General features: G+C 38.9%; 1 protein-coding gene across 6 annotated transcripts in view; it reads left to right on the top strand.

Moving 5' to 3' along the window:
* RBM20 (RNA binding motif protein 20) overlaps positions 1–22,734 on the top strand; it is a 107,824-nt gene that overhangs the window by 20,343 nt on the left and 64,747 nt on the right. The window contains exon 1 of one of the 6 annotated variants that reach the window (XM_075504566.1): positions 2,867–2,967. The exons of the other annotated variants lie outside the window; for them this stretch is intronic. Coding sequence (XP_075360681.1) covers positions 2,954–2,967 — 14 coding nt within the window. The 5' untranslated portion in view covers positions 2,867–2,953. Of the gene's footprint in view, positions 1–2,866; positions 2,968–22,734 lie in introns of those variants that run through there. 6 annotated transcript variants of the gene reach the window in all.

Here is a 22,734-nt window from a genome sequence, read left to right as displayed (position 1 = left end):
TAGCACTATAGGGTCTCTATTCCAAAAAAATTTGGCTTTGTTGATGAAGGAGGGAGCGACTGAGGAGTAGGGAGCCCTTTCCTGTATTTTGAAGAGACTATAAAACGAGTCGAAATCCTGCCTTGAAGGATTTTTGGCGTGCAGAGTGCTGCTGCAAGCGTAGATTTTGTGTTGGCTCAGCGCACAGACTGCAGGTCTCGTAGCTGTAAGCGCAAAAGGTCAGGATTGCATTTAGCCTCTGTGATACACTATTAGTCATAGAAACTTGAGAAATTTGTTAAGATATTCTGAGTTTGATTTTGATATATTGGGACAGCTTTTAAAATTCCATCATAGTTTAAAGTGGTACTGCCAGTAGGAAAGTCAGTTGATTGAAATACAGTCTTTTTAAAAGATTTTACTCCTCTTATGCTTTTTGTGAATTTACAGTCATCTTCTAATTTTAAGAGAAAAAACTTATCTGTAAGTTTAAAAGCTGTCTGTCTAGAAGTAAATTCTTTATGCATAATATGGTTAAAATACTTTCATGTAACTTTTCAGTTGCAGTAGTACAAGATCATTTTAGCAGCAATGGGTTAAAAAAATTATTCAGATACAAGTAAGATTTTTTTAATGTTGCAAATGTTCCTTTAAAATTCTTAATTGCGTTTTTCTTCCCACCTCAGCCCCCAATTTCTAATTAATCCCAATTAGGCAATTTTTGTTAATCAGTAGTGCAGAACCGTATTTTGTTGTTTCCTAGGAGCTGTGTTTATCTAAATCACCTATGTCAAACCATAACTTTTATAGGAAAGCTACGGAGCAAACCATAAACCACTTCTCTCCTGCATAAATCACTTATTTCAGTCTTTCAACGTCAGGTTGTACGTATTAACCTTGCTGTTTTTCTGTTTAAAGGTGGAGGTTTTTCTGAAGCAGTCACGTGACACGGTCTGTTCAGTCTTTTGTTCTACTTACAGAAAAAAGAATAATTTTTGCAGAAATCGTAGAACAGGATATCGAGCTGTATTGCTCATTTTTTTCCCCATTGATAATAGATAAGATCAAACTGATAACCATCCTGAAGTCTTGTTCTATGCAGAGACTCTTTTGAGTAGGTCAGGGGGGAGTGATGGGACACTCCAATGCAATGTGGATGGGACAAGCAAGATCGATGGTCACTCATGTTTACCCATCAGTCAACAATAGCATACTGTGGCACGTCAGACAATTTTACTGTAATTAAATATTTTCTATTTAGATACATTAAACAAAATAGTCTCACATCTGTTCATATTATAGCTCATTCTTGCTTACCGTATCAGTGTATTTCTGCTCTCGAAGGCGATTGCAAAAATGTCCCATTTTTGTGCTTATTCTCTAGATACGTTGAGCACAGAAATTTAAATCATTAGCTCAAGAAGCTATTACTTTCCGAGAGATACTGGCTTATTCTTATTTAAAATCGTTTCACATTCTTGTATATATGTGTAGTGGAGAAGGAAAATACGTGCTTTCGTCTGTGTCCCATCAAGAGGATTGTGTGTCATTGAACAAACCCTCTTCCAAAAGCAGGAGTTTATTTTTCTGGCAAAGGAAGTCCCTTTGGGGTTAGAATCCCAGATTGGAGACTGGCAGGTCAAATTCTTTATCACTTCTAAACTAAACATATATAATGTGAAAGCTATTTAGGCATGTCTGAATCTCCATGGTGCTATTTTGAATTATTTTTCAGAGCACATATAGGAAAAACCTTGAAATTTTTTTTACATTAAATGATTTTTATTTTTTTTTAAATCAGGCTTGGAAATAACTCATTTATTTAAATTTGTGAGTACAAATATTTTAAATAAGAGGGAATGCACATTCAGGAACAAATTTCATGGAATAATGCTAATTTCATGTGGTTTAGTAGGGATTTTTGTCCTGTTCTATACACTTTGTCAAATGTGACTAGTTAAGTACTACTGAATAATACCTGTCCTTTCAGTTACTCTCTGCAACTCTTCAATACCTTACAATCCCACTGTACCTGAAGGTTTTGAAAGTCAAATATTATTTTCTAAAGCTTTCTGCTAAGTACCAAGGTTATTGGTAGAATTTTCTAGTAGTAAAAATTCTGAGTAAAATGCAAATGGAAGATTTTTTTCTTGTACAACTTTAAAAATCATCCTTCAATACTTCTTATAGTGAAGATGTCTTTATGCAACAATGCGATCTAGTCACATTGCAGAGTTCCTAAACTATTACAACTTTGGAAGGTGTTTTTAAAACCTGGTTTCTGATCTTGAATTTAAAAAACATTATAGAAATTTATGTTATTGTATAGTCTTGAAAAAATCTATCAGTACTCAGTTTATAGAATCTAGAATATACTATTTTTAAATAAAAGAAAATATTTTCCTTAAAAAAAACAAAAGAAAAAGGTTTCTTATGCAAGACAGCCTTGCAATGGAAAAAGCTTTGTTCTGCTGTTTTGCAAAGAAATCTGCATTTCTAAATGCTAAAAAGCACACCACCTTTTTATTAATTAAGTTGCATATCTCAGAAACTGGTTTATTTAATTTTGTTATGAAATTATAAAACTCTTCAGTGGAGAAAGTGTGAGTCCAATACCTGCCTATTCGAAAGAGAAATGAATTGATTAGTAACTGGTAACATCTAGTAGAACCTGGCAGATGATCTTGTTGTCAATGCATTTACTTGATTGTTAATCTACGAACTATAACATAACATTAACTTACAGACTGTCCTGGCCTTAAGTTCTGTTTCAAGCACCCTGTTTCCTTTCAAAAGATAAACTTTCCATAGGCCAGTGCTTATCTGCCTGGCTCCCCGGCTGACTGGGATTTAAGCTATACTGGCTTGGACAACGCATGCAGTTGAACCTTGCTAACCTATGTGAGTGCTCAGCAAGAACATGGGGAATTACTGAATTTTTATCAGTAAGAGGAAAAGCTCAAAAGCAAAGATAATGAATCAGAAAAGGTAGCGTATTCATTTAACTTGATGATATTGGTTTGTTGTAATTATTTAGAATAACATTTAATAGTTAATGGTATTTCTTTCCTAGGTCCATAAAACGGAAGAGAACGTAGGGTATCTTACTGCTGTGTGTGGCTATTCGGTCTCGTGTTAGAAGCATTTATGCCTCCAATGTGTAACATTATTGTGTTGATTAGCAAAGGCAGATGAAGGTCTATGTGTTTTGGTTTTAACTCTTACTGTGAATGGGATGGTGGTGGTGTTTGTAAAGAAGACATCTATTTCTATTGAAAGCATAATGCACAGGCACAAGAGAAAGGACTTCAAGGTGGGATTTATTTTTCTTAATTGTTCCTATTGCCCTTGACAAACATGCTTTTTCTCAAACATGATTCAGAGCTGTTGTTCCCAAACGAGTTACAGCAGATATGGATGCCGTTACATGAAGTGCTTAATGTGGCTTGCAAAACAGCTAACAAAGAGATAACTGTGGAAATGTTCTCTGCTGCTTTCAGATGCAGACAGCCTATTTTTGACCTGGAGACCAGTATCAAGCCCTGGATTTTGTCAGGTCAGGGGGTGGCCACCGAAGACCTTATCTCTTTTTTTCCTTTGTTGACAACATATCCTTATCCTTCCTGGGTCCTGGGCTGACTGCTTGATAGTGCTGGTATTTAAAACACCTAGATAGGAGAAGTCACGAACTTCTTTTTTCTATTTTTAAGGACGCTCATTAACGTTGCTAGCAAGGCTCAGTGAGCCGCAGGGGTGCGGACAAGACTGGGGGAGAGCACTGCTAGCGAGACCAGGGAGCCGTAGAAAAGCGCTTCCTTCAACAGAGACGTAGTAAAAGCATAAATTAGCGTTACATAAGCACAAACAATTTGCAAGTATTAAATAGTTTGTACACTTCTTTATTTATTTATTGTTTTTATTTAATAGGTGTACTTTCAGGAGCAGTGTCTTTTTCTGGTGCATTTGGGAAATTTTTAATTAAGCAGTTAAATTTTTTGTTTGTTTTTAAGGAGGACCACTGCAATTACTTAGTGTTTTATTTAAGGAAAAGTTATTTATGTGCATTTTTTTTTAAGATTGACTGTTAGATAAGCAGCGAAAACTCACTTACACGCCTTCATAAAGGTAAGGAATTGAAGGAAGCTTCAAAACAGCACATAGAAGGAGCACATCAAATTCTGTGCAAACTATTAGAATGCGTAAAGGAGTGCTTGGTCTGTGTTGGAGTCTGGTAGTAGCCAGATTCACTCACTTTATGTTAAATGAATTTTTTTGTTTAACCATTTAGTGTCTTGGCTTGACATTGCTCCCCTGCCCCAAATTCGTGGACCCTGCAGTGTTGAAAGAGCAAAGCAGTTTAACCGCAGTTACTACTCTCTCTCTGTTAGTGGGTTAATAATAAAGAATTACATAACTAAGAAACTATACGTTTTAATTGGCTTTTTTACATTGGGATTTAAAACTGGAACAAAATAATGTGAACAAACCGTAACTCTGTGAAAATTTAAGAAATCTGCAGCTATAAATAATGCACAGTTTTCCAGAAGAAATGATGACTATCGACTCAAAAGAAAAAAATCTCCTAAGAGGTTGTGCATAGCTTCTTATTGGTGAAGTATCACTATGGATAAATATCGGTGGTTTTGGCAAAATGCTAGTTTTTCCTCTGTTTTCAGTCTTGTTCATATCATAACGACTCTTCCTTTACTGGTGGGGAGGGGGCAAAGGGAAAGAGAAGAAACAACTTGTTCAATATAGGCATTTAACTCGTAAATGGTTCCCTATATAAAGACACACTTGCAAATTTTAAGCAGGACTTTTAGGAGGAAGTGAAAATGCATGAACTCGTGTTAACAGAAAAATGAATGCTCTTTAATGTATTGAGACTGTATAAAAATGTAATTATTAATAATCTTTAAGTTGCCTCTGTCTCTTCAACTTAATCATACCGTGGAAAACGTATTACAGGAATATTTTCCTCATGGAAAATGGAATATTTTCAGGAATATTTCCGGAATATTTTCCTCATGGAAAATATGGTATGTTCTTTTTGTTCAGTGGTTACTGAGGGTTTCTTATGCCATTTGTTGGCATGCCTACCGACATGAACAATCATTGTGTAATCAGCGATAGTGGTGAATTATACCTGAAAAACAAAATTAAGGTGACAAATAATATGTATTTGAACTCGTGCTAGTGAAGCCTGGCAGAAGCTAGTATTTAACGCCTGCATCTATATAATCTTCTTTGGCAATGGATGCAAATCTCTGTGTGAGGAGGAAATACTGCTTTGAATAAAGGAAAACTGAGATTCTTTCATCTTTCAATATAAATGCTTAAGTAGAGAAAACATGGTCATCACAGTGGCAGTTCACACAGTCCAGTAGCTCATTTATGAGGTCTTCCCTGGACATCTTCAATGTGTTAACTGCTGTATGTCTAAATTTTTGTTATCTGCAATATTAGTCTCATGGGGTTTTGTGTGAACTGGTTTAAAATAGTTTTATGAAATCTGACTAATGATAATCTGACTCAGAATATTTCTGTAGCAAATGAGAACAAGTGCTACGTGTTGGTATTGAGTAAGATTAAAAAGTAGTTAGAAGAGCTGAACAGGTATTCCTTGATCTTGTACTTCTTATTTATATCAGTATAGATAATTTCTCAGTTACAGTCTCACGTGAAAAAGAGGAATTAAGTTAAAACCACAGAATAAATCATAGTTTAATTATGCCCCTCTTTTTCCTGTAGTGACAAAGATCTTCATATTCTTTAGGAAAATGTTGACACTGTATCTTCTTAATTACTATTATGATAAATTGTTTCTGTTGCAGTCACCCCCATGAGTGCCTATCCTGTATTAACTATATACGGTCCTAGTTGTTGTGTTAACCGAAAAATCAAAATCACACAACTGAGTCACTCCTTGTCCTGGGATTCTCTAATTCCGGCTGCATAGATTTGTTAAATGCTCTTATAAAAATTATAAATTTAGCAGCATAGACTGCTCTGAAGCACTCTCTAGTCCTATGGATTTTAACTGTAGATTAATCCCCAGTGACTCCCAGGACTAGATGAGTAGATATGAAAACAAAACATTTACCTGGTAAAAAGTGTACAATCCATTTTTCAGTGGATTGTATGTGGTTTCTGGTTAGAGATCTGTAGAGTTGCCCTATGGAAGTGTTTATCTTTTTTAGTGTCGTTCACCTGTCTTGAAACTGTCACAAAAAAAGGAAAAAAGCTTAGAGGGAAAAAAAGGGGAAAAAAGAACTATAGTAAAGAATGAGCTGCTTTGGTCCCAGCCAGATCCTCTCTACCTCTCCGGTTAGAGAGCTGGGATTTCTTCTTTAAGCCACCTATCTTCAAGGATTTAAACAGCCAAAATGCTCTATTTGCGTAGTAGAAATGGCTTAACATCCGTAACATATTGGTATTTTCTATGTTAAAATTTGTCATGGTGACTTTTTAAATTTCCCAAAGCCCAGCTTTCAGGCTCTTCATGTATCAAACAGGTAATACAGGTCAGCAGAGTATTTGAACTGTGCTGAATGTAATAGAGTCCTTCAGCGGTATTTCGCTGTTCTTTCACTCGGAGTTTGTTTTCTAAAGCAATGACCTATGTTTTTCTACTTTTATTTTAGCTGGAGTGAAAGTTATAGAAGTTCTTTTTTAGCAGATTTTACCGCTGATCTTCAATATGGTTTGAGTATAATGTTTCCCAGTAAATGCAGTAGCACAGAAAATCTAATAATCTTGTTGCTGATGCTGATGCAGCGTTGTATGTCCGAAGACTGGAGTTGCTAAACTATGAGCTAAGCTTTCCAGTGCTGGCAGCGACCTGCTGCATACAGCACTGTAAGCAAACCTGTGAGGGAGTTTAAGCTGCAAATTACTCATTTGCACAATATATTGAATATCACCTTGATGGGACATGAGGTTTATTTGTCTTTTAAAAAGACTCTGAAACCATTGTTAAGGTACACTAATAAAATCAGGACGGAGTTATATTCCTTAGGAATAATTAGCTCTGGAACCGTTCTTTACAGGTACCTTTTTAGTGCGTATACATTATAAGCATATAACTAAGCAAATAGTGCAGTTTTAGAAATCCTATTATACCAATAAATATATTCCATCTTATTACCCCCAAAGAGCAGCAGGGAGCATGAACTCTTCCTTTCCAGGAACATGCAAATACATTTTGTATTCCTTTCTGCCTCTTTATCATATATCACAGTGAGCTTGTACCAAAAATTAACATTTTAGAGACTCCTGTTCAACTTTCTCAGAAAGGTACTTGCATGCAAAGTTGCCAAAGGCAGTTGGTTTGGGGTTTTCTGTTTGTTATTTGTTAGTCCTGCTGGAGCTTGAAAATTTCCTTTTTAGAATTAGCAGTTCTTTTTCTGAATCACTGCTTGAGGAAACATGCCAGGGAATCCTCCCCATGCGCTCTGGTGTCTAAGCAAAATGGATGTTACTGTCCAGTATTAAGCTTTGTTAAACAGCCCAGAGAATGAATAAATACTGAATTTCTCAATAAAATGACTAAAGAAGGAATGGGAATCTTGGGATTCCCAAGTTGAGGGGGGAAATAATCTCATTGCATTCAGTTAGTGATTTCAAGTGCTCCTTTATGAATAACTGACATGGGACAATTTGGAGCCGAAGCCCAATTCTCATCGATGGATCTTAAATCTTAGAGCTGTTACATTCATGGAAATTTGTTCACTTACAGTTTTGGGCTTGAGAGAAAAACAAAACAAAAATGACCTTAAAATAAACCAACCGATGAACCTGTGGAGGTATTGGTAACCTTGGCCACTCTCATCGAAAAATGCCCCCTAAAGAGCCCGTGGAATTAGTCATTTTTTTTTTCCTTCGTAGCACAACTGGGACACGGAAACCCCGTTTTCTTTAGCGAGAATGCTTGGACGCCCTCCAATTGAGTGGGAACAAAGAGTTGTCTGTCAGGGTCCCGGGAGCCCCCACATCTGCTTTTTAAAACAGGATGTGGGGAAGGGTAAAAATCCTCTCCATCTGTGATGCTAACATGGCTTTGAGAACACCTGGAATTGCTAGACCCGGCATTTGAAGCTTATCACTGGAGCTGGTTTCTGATAGCCTAAATGCCTTTAGGGGCCGGGTTTCCGTGTTGTGTGGGAGCTTAGTGTTAGGGCAGATTTTCCACTGGCAGATATGGACCCTAAAGTCTGAACCCAGACCTCCTTTGGAAAACTGTAAAATAATTTCAACAAATAATTTCTGGGAGACTGTTTAGCCTGTTTTTAGCTTTTATTAAAAAACCCCAAAATTAAAAAAAAAAAAAACCCTTGGAGTAATTTTTAGTGCATTTCACTATCCACTCAGAATTTCGTAAGCAAATGCATCAAATTTATGACTTTATTTTTGTTAATTGCTTTCTGTTTAAGTTGATTTCACTTGTGTGAATGTCCAATAAAGCAGAGAACATTAAGCACACAAGCAGGTTGCTTAAGGGAAGTTCCTTCTGTGCTTGAAAGAGTATTAAAAAATACCTGTGCATTTTCAGTAGAGCCTGAAAGTGTTTCCTCTGATCAATGTGCAATGAAAACGGCCCAAGTACATCATTTGTCAGTCAGCTTTTAACAGAATGTGATTCGACAGTTACTCAGATGATTGGCTAGCTAACAAAAAGAAGAAATATTTTTGTGGATGATTTGTGAAAGGAAAATTGTTTTTAGACTTCTTCATATTATTCCTCTATTATTCCATAATTCATATTATTCTTCATTCCTCTGTCTCCGTTTTCAACTAAAGATGCTGTTGGTGAATTCTGTCAACAATTTCAAATAAGTAATGATGTTTAATTTGATTAAAGCTGTCTTAGGTCTCTGTATGTCATGTCAAAAAGATTTGTTGGGTTTCTCTTATTTTGTTTGTTTCATTTGCAGTGGGGAAACAATAATGGGCTACCACGTCCTGGCTCTGACACTTCTAGATTTCAGAAACAGCGATAATAAAACTTGTTTGGGCAACTTATAAAACCTCTGCTTTCTATTCCAAAGATTGTTTGTTTAGATCAGTGGCCTAATTAGCTGCATGTTAGTAAGTGTAGAATTTCTTAATATAAAAATAAAGAATCTGGGTCAGAATACGTTACAATATATTTTAGAAAGTAGCCATAATAAAAAAATGTGGTTACAGTCATCTTTATTTCTGGAATTTTAAAGTTTGCAGGAAAACTCTGAAATGGAAGGGTTGTCAGCCATAATTCTAATTATGTGTTCTCGAAACTAGTAGGTGAGTACGTTCATGACTGCTTTTTGTATTCACTACTCATCATTTATGATAGCACATAATCTTAAAAGTTCATCAACTTGTGTTTAATGTTTTTAATATTGAAAAATACCCTGCCTATTAAGGAGGATATGCAGTACGGATTGAGAGGCAACTGAGTGTGTTAATTCTTGTTGTTTCATTTTTATGGCAAATCCCAAATGTTAAGGATGGTCACGGCTTTTTCAGTCAGCTGAGTTACTGCTGTTTTTCTCGAGTACAAGTCTGAATGATGTGCTCAGAGTTTTAAAATTTGATTGTTTTGGAAGTCAGCTTCAGTTACTTACAATGAACGTTCAATTTAATCTCTTGTATAATTGTCTTCTTAAAAGAAAATCTTTAAATTGCCACAAACGAGAGTTAATGTGTCAGCTGGGTTGGGTACATCCTTCTGAACAGACAAGTCTGTGAAATGCTGAAACTATAGCACTGGACATATCTACTTCATAAGTTCAAATAAAGATAACTATAAGATTGTTTGAAGGATTACTTTTAAATTTAAGAAATAGAGAATATTTTAAATGGAAAAAACCTATGAAATTAGGTGGTGGGAGGAAAATCCTGGTGACAGAGCATTTGTGCTAATCTGGCTCACACTCTTTCTTCTGACAGTCTTAACGCTGTGCAATCCTCCATAATCTAAAACTGGCTATGCACTGCTTTTTCTGTGAAATAAAATATCAGCTAGAGGGGAAAAAAAAAGAAAGAGTAACAGTTAAAAAGAAACCCCCCTGCATATAACAGAGGTTTTTCTAATTACTTGGAGAAAGCATCATAGTTGCTATAACTTTTAGAATGATTTTCCGTTACTGTACTGCTGGCAATCTATTAAACATTTAAGAAATTTGTATTTCGGTTTTGCTGTTCTGAGAGGTTTGAGTTGCACATACAGCTAGAAGCTGCTACGCTGTTGGCTTGTTGGAAAAAAGTACAATGAAAATTTCCCTAGACGTTGACTGTTACAGTAGAAACATCTTATTTAAAAGCTATCACATTCCTTGTGAATGCTCTAAAAGTAAATTGTTTATGTTAGAAACTTGTTTTTTAAAAATAGTAACACCTGGCTTGAATTGACACTTTTTTATCCTTTCAGTCAAATATTTTCAAAGTAATTTTTTAGTAGTTTTTAAGTATATTTCTGTATATGTCTAAGGCACAGGATAACAAAAGTATAGCAAAGCTGAAGGACCATTGAATGGTGGTAAGGAAAAACAATGAATCTCTTGAACAAGGCATTTCATCAATATGTGAGAGTAGTTAAAACGTTACATAGTTTCTGTTTCTTTGAAGTTAATATATCCATATTAATGCTGGCAATGAAGTAAATTTTCTTGAAATCCTCCCTGAGCTCAGTAAGTAGTGTTCTCTGCTGTCCGGAGGGTACAGGGAATGAATGCAAAAGCATTTTGATGTTATAATTAAATGTCAGTACACTACAATGGTTGAACAATACGAGCTTTTCATGTCAGTCAGGCAATTCTTTGATGTGTTTGGCATTAGATTTGGGGGGGATATATAAAAGGTATATTACATAAATATTGTTGATTACCATTAATGCACATATTATAATACAGAAGTCAACTAATAATTATGTTTAACTGTTACAGTGTTTTTAATGTTGCATTTTAAAATTGTAAAGGATAGAAACTTTGTTTTCCTTTGCATGCATTTAAATACCTTGAAAGGAGTTTAATTTTCTTTCAGTTGTGTAGCTGTACTTTCCCTTTATGGAGCCAGTTTTGTTCTTCCAGCTTAGGGGAAAGTGTTCTCTGTACAAAAATACTGTAGTGTGTTACCCGTACCCTTTAAAATGGAATGGAAATACAGAGCCATCGCATACATCATGAATTCCCTGTCTAGACACACGCACATATATCATACAATCTCGTCTTTCTTCCGTATATGGTGGGTTGGTTTTTTTTTTTGAGATGAGTTTAGGAGGCTTGAACCTAGCTGGCTTTTTTGAAAAATAGAGTTTGTATGAGATTCCTTTTGATTTTTATATCCAAACTCATTATCAATGCTTTCTTTTCAAGTACTTTTAAGGGATATGCAAAACAAAAATACCTGGGAAGTATCTGGTAACTCCTGTAAGATCTGTGAAGAGTACGGAACTGGAACACGGAGAGGACGAAATTACAGACTGCAATACTCTACCGTTATACTGCAATAACTAATTAAAAATGTAATAACTAAGTAAAAGCGTGAGGACGTTATCTCTCCCACGATATTTAGGGCAGGAATAGTCTGTCGGCGCTAGGAAAAGAGCGGGCAGTTGCCGTACACCTGCTGCATCAGCCGCCCGGCCACAGGCGCGTGGCGGGGGGCTCCAGGCGTAGGGACTGCTCGCCCCTCGCCCCGCGGTGCCATCGCGCGTGAGGCTGCCGGCAGGGTGGGCAGGCATCCCACGGCGCGCGGGGCTGCGCCGACAGCCTCGTAGCCGGAGCTCTCGCCCTCCGTATCGCTATGGCTTAGATTGCCTGGGGGCTGAGAGGTCTCGGTGCCATTCCCATAGGCACTGTGCATATCTAACAGGAGTGGTTGCCTCTACCTCAAAGATTTTGTTAAGGATTAGAGGGCTTTAGCAAGGATTGTGTGGTTTCGTTGCTCCGAGCGTTGGAAAATGCAGCCGTGGCTTATGCGGGTAGAGGTTACAGTCTGGTTTGAAAGATGAGCTACCAGAGTTTTCCATAATACCGTGAATTCAATAATGTGAGTTGAAGCGCAACAGAGAAGATCATAAACACGGAGGGAGCGAAGGAGAGGAATAACACCGACACACAGACTAGTTCTGGGAGCGCTCGGGTTGCCTTGAGACAACAGTAAGCAATTTAATAGTAATTTGCCAATACATATTTGGCTACTGGTAAGGCTCTACAATATCTTGCATCCTTTTTCGTTTACATATTGATTAAAAATAGAACATATTACTCTCTCTCATGTGAATGAACTGGGATACTCCCTGAGTGCAGTTTAAAAGATCAGTATTATAATTTAAACCATAGAAAACACAGGTGCAGAGAACATAAATAAGATTGCACATGCTTTAGCCATTCCATATCATGAACTGCTTAATTATCCTTCTTTGCTCGTAACTGAATATAGCCAAACCAGGCTTGTGTTTATGAACCGCAATGGGTGATATTTCTTATGAGATTCCTTGACGAGATTGCCATATTATCTGACACTCTTGACCGAAAGTCATTTTCTTACCTCCTAGCCTGTCAAGAGCAGTAGACTTTTTTTTTTACAGCTTGATGACAGATGAGACTAGCGTGCTGCACATGGGAATCTTCTTTGTGCTAAGATGTAAATGAATGAGTTTTATAGCAGAGAGTTAAGAAGGCTTGCGCCTTTTGATTTTAAATGAGCATGAAAAGCATTGATGTGGGCCATTAATGGTAATAGTCAGCTCTAAGGAAAAGGCACCTGCCTGGATGCTTCATGGGGACAGGGAAAGGCCGTCTGTGTTCAGGCCACAGTTTTGAGTGTAAAGCCCTGCCGTAGTATCTGAAGTGGGTCGTTTTTGGTAACTTCTGCACAAGAAACTGATAGGTCCGATTTGGATTTCTAGTGAATAAGCATCTGTATCACAAAGCCTGGTTATTGGTCTCAGCAAAGGGAGACTGCGTTACTTGAACCTCTGGAAGGAGTCAACGTTCTCCATCGTGTGGGAGCTGCTTGAGTTTACTTTCTCCGTTCCTGGCTGTGTTGCTGCTGTTTGGTACATCGGTAGGATCCTGGCGGCCAGGCTAGCTGTATTTCCCAGTAGGAAGGGGACTGAGGACCTCTCTGTTTCCTCAGGTCCCACTGAGGACCTCTCTATTTCACCCTTTCTAGACAACCAGGATTTACATGTGGGTTTCAGTGGTCTTCTCAAGATGCTGAAATGGCTGTGTTTTGTTCAATGAGATGTTGCCCATCTCAGCCAGTCGCAACTGGGGGCTCTCCGTAATTCATATAGAAAGTGTTAGAGAGACAGGCAATATGAAAGAGGCCTGAAAGCCCTGTTGAAACAACGGACTTCTGATGTCAGCGTCAGAATTGCAGTCAACTTGCTTATTAGTAATTAAGAGTGATGTGTGAGAAATACCCCCCCCCCCAAAAAAAGCTGACCTGCTATCCCAAACAAGGAGAGAAACATCACCTTTTCTGGAAGTTCACTACATGGAAGCAACTTACAGGCTTTTACATACTTTTTTCATTTTGGGGAGGAGCTAGGTTTATTCAGGCCAGTGTTGTGCTGGAGAGGGGTTTGTAAAGAGGTCACCAAGCTGTTGGGAGAATTACTGTGACATTGCTGAGGTTAGTGGATTTGTCACTTTGGGGCACTGGAGTGACAATGTGGCTGGTTATCTCTTCCAGAAAACTCTGGACTCCAAGAGTAAGTTTAAAGGTGATTGTAGTATGTCATATCATTTACATATTAACATATCAGTAACACTTCCCATATTGTCAAATCTGTGTGTGTTTATATATATATGTCTGCTGAAAGGATCGGGTTCAAAAGATAAACTCTGACAGTGATGTGGACTCAGTTTGACCTTGTAAAAAGGTACGTACCTCCTCCTTGGAGGTACTCCTCTGTACTGCTTTTCATAAAAGAAAAAGCAGACGCCTACGTTAGCCATTTCTTCCACTACACCGGCTATGCAGGATTTCTTGTAAGAAAAAGGAGCAAATCTGATTATATCCCTTGACTTAAGCTTTTGACAACAATCTGTTTTGGTTTTTGTTCATAAGCATTTTCTGTTGTTAAAGACTTGCCTCATGGTTAGGATAAACGGCTGGAATAACAAGGATTTGGGGCACTGTTGATAGTCAGCAATGTCCGTAAGTGTGGCTTTTCACCAGGCTTCATGCCATATTAATCACAAAGTTTGAGAGCAGTGGTGGGACCTGTCTCCTCGCTGTCAGTCCCCGCAGCCTGTGTGCTGGATGTGTCAGCACAATGCCACTGGCAGATGGAAGAGTTGCAGTAAATATGCACAGTTATGGTTTAAGTGAAAAAGCTGTGGGAAAGGAAATACATTAATCCATTGCGGCTGTTTTTTCTTTTAAGTAAGCCTCTGTAATAAATTGCAAGTTTTTCCTGGACTTATCCTTTATATTTCTAGATTCTTTTCTTGAGTGGGGGATGGAGCGGAATAGAAATTGAACTGAAGCATAAAAAAATATTAAAATACAGAAGCAACTGAAAATTAAATTAGGTCATGCATGTGGAAAGAAATGCTCTCCCATATGGTCTCTTTCGTGAACACGCTTCAGGAAATCCTGGTCTAGCAGATCATAAAATATGCACTATGCATATGAGTGCATTGTTTGTTTAGGTGCTGTTGCAGAGGCGATGTTTAGGAAGTGCTTTAAAGCCAGAAAAAAATGGATCCTGGAATCTGGGAAGAGCTAAACTTGATGAGTGATGGAGTATGGGCTTGCTCTTTGACAGTATACTAAACATTTGGTCTTTTAACTCTTTGGGGTTTAGATACTTTCTTCCTAGATAATCAGGAATTTCATGTCTGATCCTCTTTGTTTGATTTTTGCAGTTTTAAGAACATTTAGCATATATTTACTCTGGCCAAAAAGGAGAGGTTGTTGAATGTTTTACAAAACACTTTTTAAAATTCAAAACTATTAGTATGATTTTGAAAATCCTTTTGTTTCTCAGATGCCTAATTTTCATTTTGATTCTTATGTCATAATTTTTCTATTTTTCCAGTTGTTACAATTTTTATATCCTAGAAGGACCAGATATCCTAAGAAGGCAATTTCCTGTGCCACACAGATGTGGAGAAAAATCATGTATTTTTCTCTCCCATTTCCCCTTCTCCTTTAGGTGTAAATCACCTTTGAGGTGCATGAAAACTTTATTCCTTAATTTAAAAATACTGTGACCCCTGCTGAGTGTGGCAGGGATGCAGGACGCCTGCTGTTCCAGTGCAGTGTCCATACAGGTCTGTAGTGTCTCCATAGGGTACGAGGGAGGGGTTTAGGCTCCCGCTCTCTGCGGATGCCACAGCTGCTGTTGCGGTATGTGGCACAGCTAATTCGCCCGTTTGATGTTGATGTGGGTGTTGCTGCAAGGGCTGGTGACAAGTGGCTGTGCACTGAGGACATGGGTAGCAGGAATCTAAACTTCCTCTGCAGAAGTGCTGTTAAAATTAAATAAAATGCCTGCTCAAAGATGGGGTCGGAGTGATGGAGCCTGCACACAAAGCCGAGCTCAGAGGTGGGCACTGATCCAAGCCTAATGTATCTGCAAGCTGTGCTAGTTGCTTTTTGGTCCTTGGTGGGGTAGATGAAGCCATGGCAGAGCTCTGTGTTGTTACATCTAGACCCATTTCTTGTGCTCAAGCCAGTTTATTTTAAGCTAGCTTGAAATATCTCTGTGCTGCACCACAGTGGGCAATGTATGCGAAGTCATGTATTTCAGTGGTATCGGTTGCAAATTACTCTTCTGTCACATGGAAACCTTACAGGCGAAAAGAGATAAAGAGAAGTAACTAGTGTAAAACTCTAGCTAAACTGTTGCTGACTCTTAAATACTGGTCTCTTGCTTTCCAGAAATGTTGTGGAAGCTGGAAATACTCTAGGAAAAGGTGGCCAGCTAAGGACGCTTGGCTGAATTAAGTCATGGCTTGCGTGGGTTCTGTTGTGTCAGTAATTTCATATCCTCCTAAGAGCTTGTTGATCTTCTTACACGGGTTTGATGTGAACAAAGTCGGGGCAGAAGCTGATGCAAAATATGTATTACACAGCCAAGTCATGCACAGCGAAATGGGTAAACCCACAAGCATTTGTCCTGCGGCGCCTGTGCGTTGGTTAGGTGTTATTTTTGTCAGGTCTGTCGTTATATATGCGTGATCGGTTTTGTTCACCACCTGGTGGCTCTGCACCATTGAAAATACATTGAAAAAGTGCAAATATTGCCTTAATAAGCTAACACTCAGAAAAACTGTAGCAGAGCTGACTTTTTCTCTTTTTCTCTTTTCTTTTTCCTTTTTTTCATATTTTTTTATTTTAATGCCACTGAAGTACATTGTGAGCAGAATAGCTTCAAGCTCAACTCTCAAAGCAGCTTTTGTCCTTAGAGAAAAATGCCTTCCCAGAGGAAAACTCTGCTCTGGCTAGTGCTAGCTCTGATGCGGATGGGGCACCTAATTCCCTCGTGAAGGAGAAATTGTAGCCATGTAAACAGGAGGAAATGCAGATGTTTTCCTTGTTGAGATCCGCTCCTCAGATAACGCTGTACTGTGCACCATGTGTGCACCGTGCCGTGTGGATCCTGCAATTCTCAGAGGGGCTTTCTTTAAACATACGCTGCAGCATTCCAGAGCTGTGGCGACATGGATGCCCATCACAACCTTTCTCCTTCATGCGTCTTTTCTGGTGCTTTACCCGTGCCGGATACATAAGTATCTCAGGAGTTAAGCTTTTACAGACTGATTTCCCCTGCTGCTTATTTTCTCATGTAGATTTTATTCCTTTTTCTTGTGTGAGTTCTAATTTGTTCGTTGCTAGATAAGAGGTGCAATTTCTTGTTAGCAACCAAGGGACTGCAATCTGAAGTTTCATTAATGTTTGTGCAACTTTCTGCCCCTGTGCATTTTGAGATACAAGATGTGAAGCTCTTCTACTCCGCAAGCTGATGGATTACTTTTCTTCTTAAGTGTTTGATTCTGTTGCTCGTCGCAGTGAGATAGCCCAGATGTCTCCCCCCTACCAGAGTAGCGGAGAAGTTTCCTTGACCTCAAGAAAACGGACTCCTGTTTCTCTCAAGAAAAAGCCTAATATTTTGGTGGGGCAGTAAACCTTGATTCTGGCCTTTTGGCAGAGTGCTTTGGGAGCAGCGTGCCTCATGGAAATGTCTGCTGGCATACATGCAGATTGAGAGGAAAGCTAATACTATGTTTCTGAGGCTATTTCAGCATAAAGGGAACAACTTCTTCAGCTGGGGGAAAGAAATCCTCATTCTGTTGAATTTTGGAAAATTAGCTTCAACTTGATTACTTAAAAACATTTTTAAAGTACCTTTTGTTGCATCAGGGGAAGAGAATATAGCAATCTTATACCAGCTGTCTTTTTGATAAATGTCCCTACATAGACCAGCAGAGGCTGTGACATTCCTCTTACCCCCTCTTGATAATCTGAAAATCTTCTGTGCTGGAGCATCTGCTCCAAGGCAGTAACGTAGGAATGTCAGATAAATTCTGTGTTTCATTCCCTGGTGGATATGTTAGCCAGCAAGTTATACAACAAGCCTGTGTGGGAAAAAGAGGTTTCACCAAAACCTAATGGGATGTCTTCCCTAGGAATCAGAAAATTAGGAATATATTAGTGGCAGTGCAGGGAGATACCGATGACTAGAAGAAATGGGACTGACTCGTGACATGATTACATTATCTAAGAAGGAAATCTTTACTAATCTTCAGAATGAGTATTGTAAGCCCACTGCTTAATCCCTGTGTATTATATCAGAGCCCTAGCCCTGCGGCACTGGAGCTGGAGAACTCCATTCTGCTGAGTGTTCAGTTTTCTGAGGACTCTAAGATCCGTAGCTTTTCTTGGGCTGTACTGAAATCTGGGGCCTCATTGCATGAGAGGATTAACCCTTCTAAGTTTGGGGATCTTACGCTGTCGCGTTTCCCAAAATACAGCATCCCTCCACCATAGAAGCTTTTATTTCAGCAGATATTACTGCTTTTTTTGTATGAACATGTGGGAATAGCACTATCATTCTGATCACACCCCAAAAGCAGCAGGAGCTCTGCATGTTCACCTGCATAGCACGGGACCCCCTTCATCTTTACCAGAGCAAAACTGAAAGCTTGAAAATGAGTTTGGGGGACAACAGAGGCAGGAATCTGACGTAGAGGAGATACAGATTACCCTGCACGTGCAAAGATCCTACTGCCAAAAGGGCTTTTAGTCTCTCAGACATCATGAGAGCTGGATAGTCCAAGGAGACATACAGCAGCCAGTTGAACATCATTTTTAACCAGCCAGTCCCAGTTCTTTGCTATTGGTCTTGTTGATGTGTTTTAGCATGTTCATCAGAGGGCTGTGAAGCTTTTAGCCTTCCTCTGAAGAACTGACCACTGTTGACAAATATGACAGAAGGTTTGTTCATCAGTAAGTGAATGTTCGTTGTAACGAATGAAATTCATTATGCTGATTACGTAGGAGTTGCACTGATCAGTAAGTTCTAACAAAATTAACACCAAATGCGCCTTGACAAATCTGATCTCTGAAAGGCTGTTAGCACTCAATCTCTTCCGTATGAATTACGTCTGCTTTTTTGTAAGGACGTACCTCAAGGCGTAAGTGATGTCTTGCCCTTGTTCACCTCTCCCGTGCTCTGTTAGTGTTCAGAAGCCCTCCAGAGCCCGTGGCATTGCTCTTCAGCTGGTTGTTCAAATGTGCTGGAATGCAAAGTGACCTTTGCTCTTAACTAATGCTATGGAGATCAGTGGAAATGCAGCAGCATATCCCAGCAGTAAATCTGGCATCCTTAATTTCAATTGCATGTATTTTTCTAAATCACTTGTGCATCCAGGCTGAAGTTTGGGCTCCATGTGCCTCAATACTGTCAGTTACTTCTAGAATTATGAACAAATCTTACTTTTCAAAGTTTCCTTCAGTTCGAGCTGGGCTGACAGTAACATGGATTTTGAAGATATTTAACTGTATCAATAAGCAATTGAATGCAACAGCCCAAAACTTAATTAACTTAAAATATTTTTTTAACAAACTTGAGACCTGGCACAAGACCTCCATAGCGCAAAAGTATGTGAGACTGATGGATAATTATGTTGTTGCACAATCCAAAGTGCTTGCCAAGGAGTAGAGAACTATAATCTTCACAGAAGAGGGAGACAGTGAGCTATTCATGTATTTATTGTCCCAGCTACTAATATGTGCAAACATCAGATTATTTTGAGAGGTACATCCATATGTGAAGATGTGTAATAAATAATTTCTCCCATGTTCCATTCCAGGACAAGATTATTGTAATATGCTGGGTTTGGCACAGAACATGAAATCATTTAAAAGATAAAGCCAGTGCAGAATGTGTCAGCTTGCTCTTTTAAGCAGTGCCCTGTTATGAGAAAACACAGCCTATATTGTGCTGAGCTAAGGCGCTTCTTGCTTGCAAGCATTTCAGATACAAAATTTCTGACTGGTCATTTTTTCCTCTCAAGCGATCCAAGAGGGAGCTCCCTCCTTGAAAGAGGCATTGCCTCTGCATCCATCGCTGCGCCGCAGCTGAGACCCTTGAGTTGCTTTGGCCCTTTTGCTCAGGAGGCTGAGGGTGGAGGAGCTCCCTGCAGAGAAGCTGCAGTTCGCGAGGGCTCCAGCAGCACATGCCTGCGTTCCCAGGGCATCCAGCCTCCAGCTGCAGAGCCAGGAGCTGAGCCAGTACTTCAGGTTCCTGCCTCCACAAATGTGAGACTTGGTCATGCATTGCCCAGCCCTTTGCTGAAGAGTCAGCGGAGCAGCCCCGATAGCCCTACCTGCAGCCAGCTCTCCCAGGGCTTGCCAGATTTGCCGCTTGCGGGTAGAGAAGCAGAAACCTAACCTTGAAGACTGAAGACTGCAGTAGTCTGGCAGGAAACCCCAGGAGACCTGCCAGTGTTGTCATGCCCAGTAGTTTTGCACAGAATATTTTGATTGCAAATGAATTAAGGACTCAGAAGTCACAGACAACACTTTTAAAGGCATGAGTGTATGATTAAAAGTCTTGATTATTTTTCATGGAAACAAATAGAAATCTTTCTCTTGGCTTCAGCAAGTTTTGGAATAACATCAGGATGGTTGTTTTTAATTGCCCCGAGTATCCTAAGGAATGAAGTTGAGGAGGTCACGGTAATTATTTACATAGTAGATATTAATTCACTGTATAAAATTTTTTACATTAGTATTCAGCTAAGCATGACAAGTGATACAGACTAAGCTTGGGTTCTCTGGACATTAATTGCTGAAGAATTCTGTCCACCCAAATAACAAATGAGAATTCATCAAGAATAATTTATATGGTGAACTGGAGTTTGTGAGGCACGAGGTGATCATTTTGTTTTGGAAGTCAGATTTCAGATTTGTTTTCAGTGCTTAGAGAATGGATTCCAGGTCAGGCTGTGTACCTGGTTTAGATGCAAGGTGATCTATGCTTTATTTAACATGAATTCATTATGAAGGGAAGAAAAACAGGAATCTAACTGTTCTGTCTTCAGAAGCTCAAATTCTGTTCATTAGGCTTATAAAGGAAAGACCAAACCTGATTTTATTTCTTGTGCTAATTAGTCATAGAGAAATGTTACATTGTTCCCAATCTAGGCAATCCAAAATCCAAATTACAACCTTCACGTGTCTTTATTTGTTATCCATCAACTTTATCTATTCACTATAAAGGAAACCAAGGGTGATTATGAATCTAGGCTTATCATATTTGTAGTGTGGTGGGCAATATAACAATGCAGTATTCCCAGGGAGAATTACCTTGATTTGAAAAAACATGCAATTGCTTCCGCCATCCTTTATATTATTACTGGATTGAACCATAGCGCAGCTCTTCTGGGCTGAAATGCAGTCGCCGTTTAATAGAGCAGAGAAGACCCACCACAGAGCAACTGAGCCCTGATTCTGTAAATCACTACCTATGGTCAAATTCTTGTGTTTGCCCAAACCTGTTGAATTAAGATCTTGTTGCCCTTTACAGCTTCCCTCAGCCTCCTACCCAAAGCAGTCAGCAAGGGAGAGGCCAGGAGACTTCTTTAGGAAGTTCTTGGTGAGTTTGCAGTAGGGACATTGGGAAATGGTGATGGACAGCAGGACACTAATACAAACGTAATGGGTAATAAAGGCGGTAGAGGAGATACTTGAAGATACTGTGCAAAATAAATGGCTTTGCATTTCATATCTGAATATGTCACAGGGATTTAAAATTATCTGCAGGGTTAATTTGAGGTGAAATAATACTGAAATTGATAAAACATGAAGTGGTGGATATTCAGTAATATATTCAGTTCTCAGGTCTGGCTTCTGGACTTCTTTCCACTATCTCTGCAGATGGGCTTGCTTTGTTTTCTAGATAATTTATCTGCTGTCTCTGGGAGGTTTCCTGGGGGGTTTTGGCTCTGCGTGTCTAATTGGCACTTCCCACTTGAAGACCTGAGCAGCATGGAAAGCTTGTAAATCTGAGGCCAGCAATTCCCCTGTATGTTTCTGTAGGCACCAGGATTAAAGGACATACTTGAGAGACACCACACAGGTCACTGCTGTAGTGTTCGCTCAGGAGCTTTATGACTGATAGAGAAGGGTTAAATTTATTTGCCTGTTGGAGAGTAATAAACAGTTGTCACTGATAATAAATTATCTAAACTGCAGGTGGTCTTTGGTAATGACAAATGCAGACTTTATGACCTATGTTCAAGCTAGTAAACACTTCAGTGCATCTCTTGCTAGCTGGGCTAAAAATAGCCCCTAACCCCAGTGAAATCTACTTTAAGGATTTCTGTACTAAATAACATTTGTGTTTTACTGTCTGCACTGCAAGAGAGAATGAGTAAGAGGGGAAGGTCAAAATAGGTAAAATCATTATGAAAAATAAGAAAAGTCTAGGAGAGGAGTGATTGCAGCAGCCGTGTGCGAAGGCTGATGGGTAACACTGTAAAGATTTGTTTATATTTGTATCTTAAAATTATGGCAGTGCTAGAAGCAAGGAAGCAATTTCCCTGTAACATCTGTAAAATCTCAGTCAGCAAGACTGCCATTTGCTTTAAATTGTTTCTCAGTGTTTAGATTACTTTTATGCTGCAGGATAATTATTTTTATGTGATCGTGATTCCACTTAACTATTAGCAATCTTAGAACTTCGGCATATGGTTATTAATTGTAGCTGCAAGACAAAGAAATGCAACAAGCCTTAGAATAGGCAAGCAGTCCTCATTTCCTGGGACGTTTCTAGAAGTTGCAGTTATCTACCCCCTGCATTGTTTCAATCCGTATCTAAATAAGCTTGAATGAGGAATGAACACCTTTGCTTCAGAGCACTATTTATTTAACTTGTGGAAGGCTGCTGAAGTCGCGTGGGTACACCTCCTGCTAGTTAAGCATGCCTGCTAACCTGATTTGTTTAAGAAAATGCCAGTGTTATGGTCCTGCTTATGGTGGATTCGCTTGATTTCTGTGCCTTCCCTCTCTTTGCTCACCTGTCAAAAGTACATTACACTCAATAGTTGACAATCCAAAACTGTAAAACATAATTGAGCAAAATTACTAAAGCACCTTGGAGTTCTTGAATAAAGAAAAGACTTTGCAGACGATTGAAACACCAAAGGTTAATTTTGGGGAGGCAAGACCAGCAATACCAATCTTTGGTACCAATCTTTGGTATTGCTGGTCTGGAGAAATGGTCTGGTATTTCAGTCTGGAGAAATC

The sequence above is a fragment of the Mycteria americana genome, chromosome 6 (genome assembly GCF_035582795.1).
Source record: "Mycteria americana isolate JAX WOST 10 ecotype Jacksonville Zoo and Gardens chromosome 6, USCA_MyAme_1.0, whole genome shotgun sequence".
Classification (NCBI taxonomy): Eukaryota; Metazoa; Chordata; class Aves; order Ciconiiformes; family Ciconiidae; genus Mycteria; species Mycteria americana.
The sequence above is the reverse complement of the archived record's forward strand: the minus strand, read 5'-3'. Positions and strand labels throughout refer to the sequence as shown.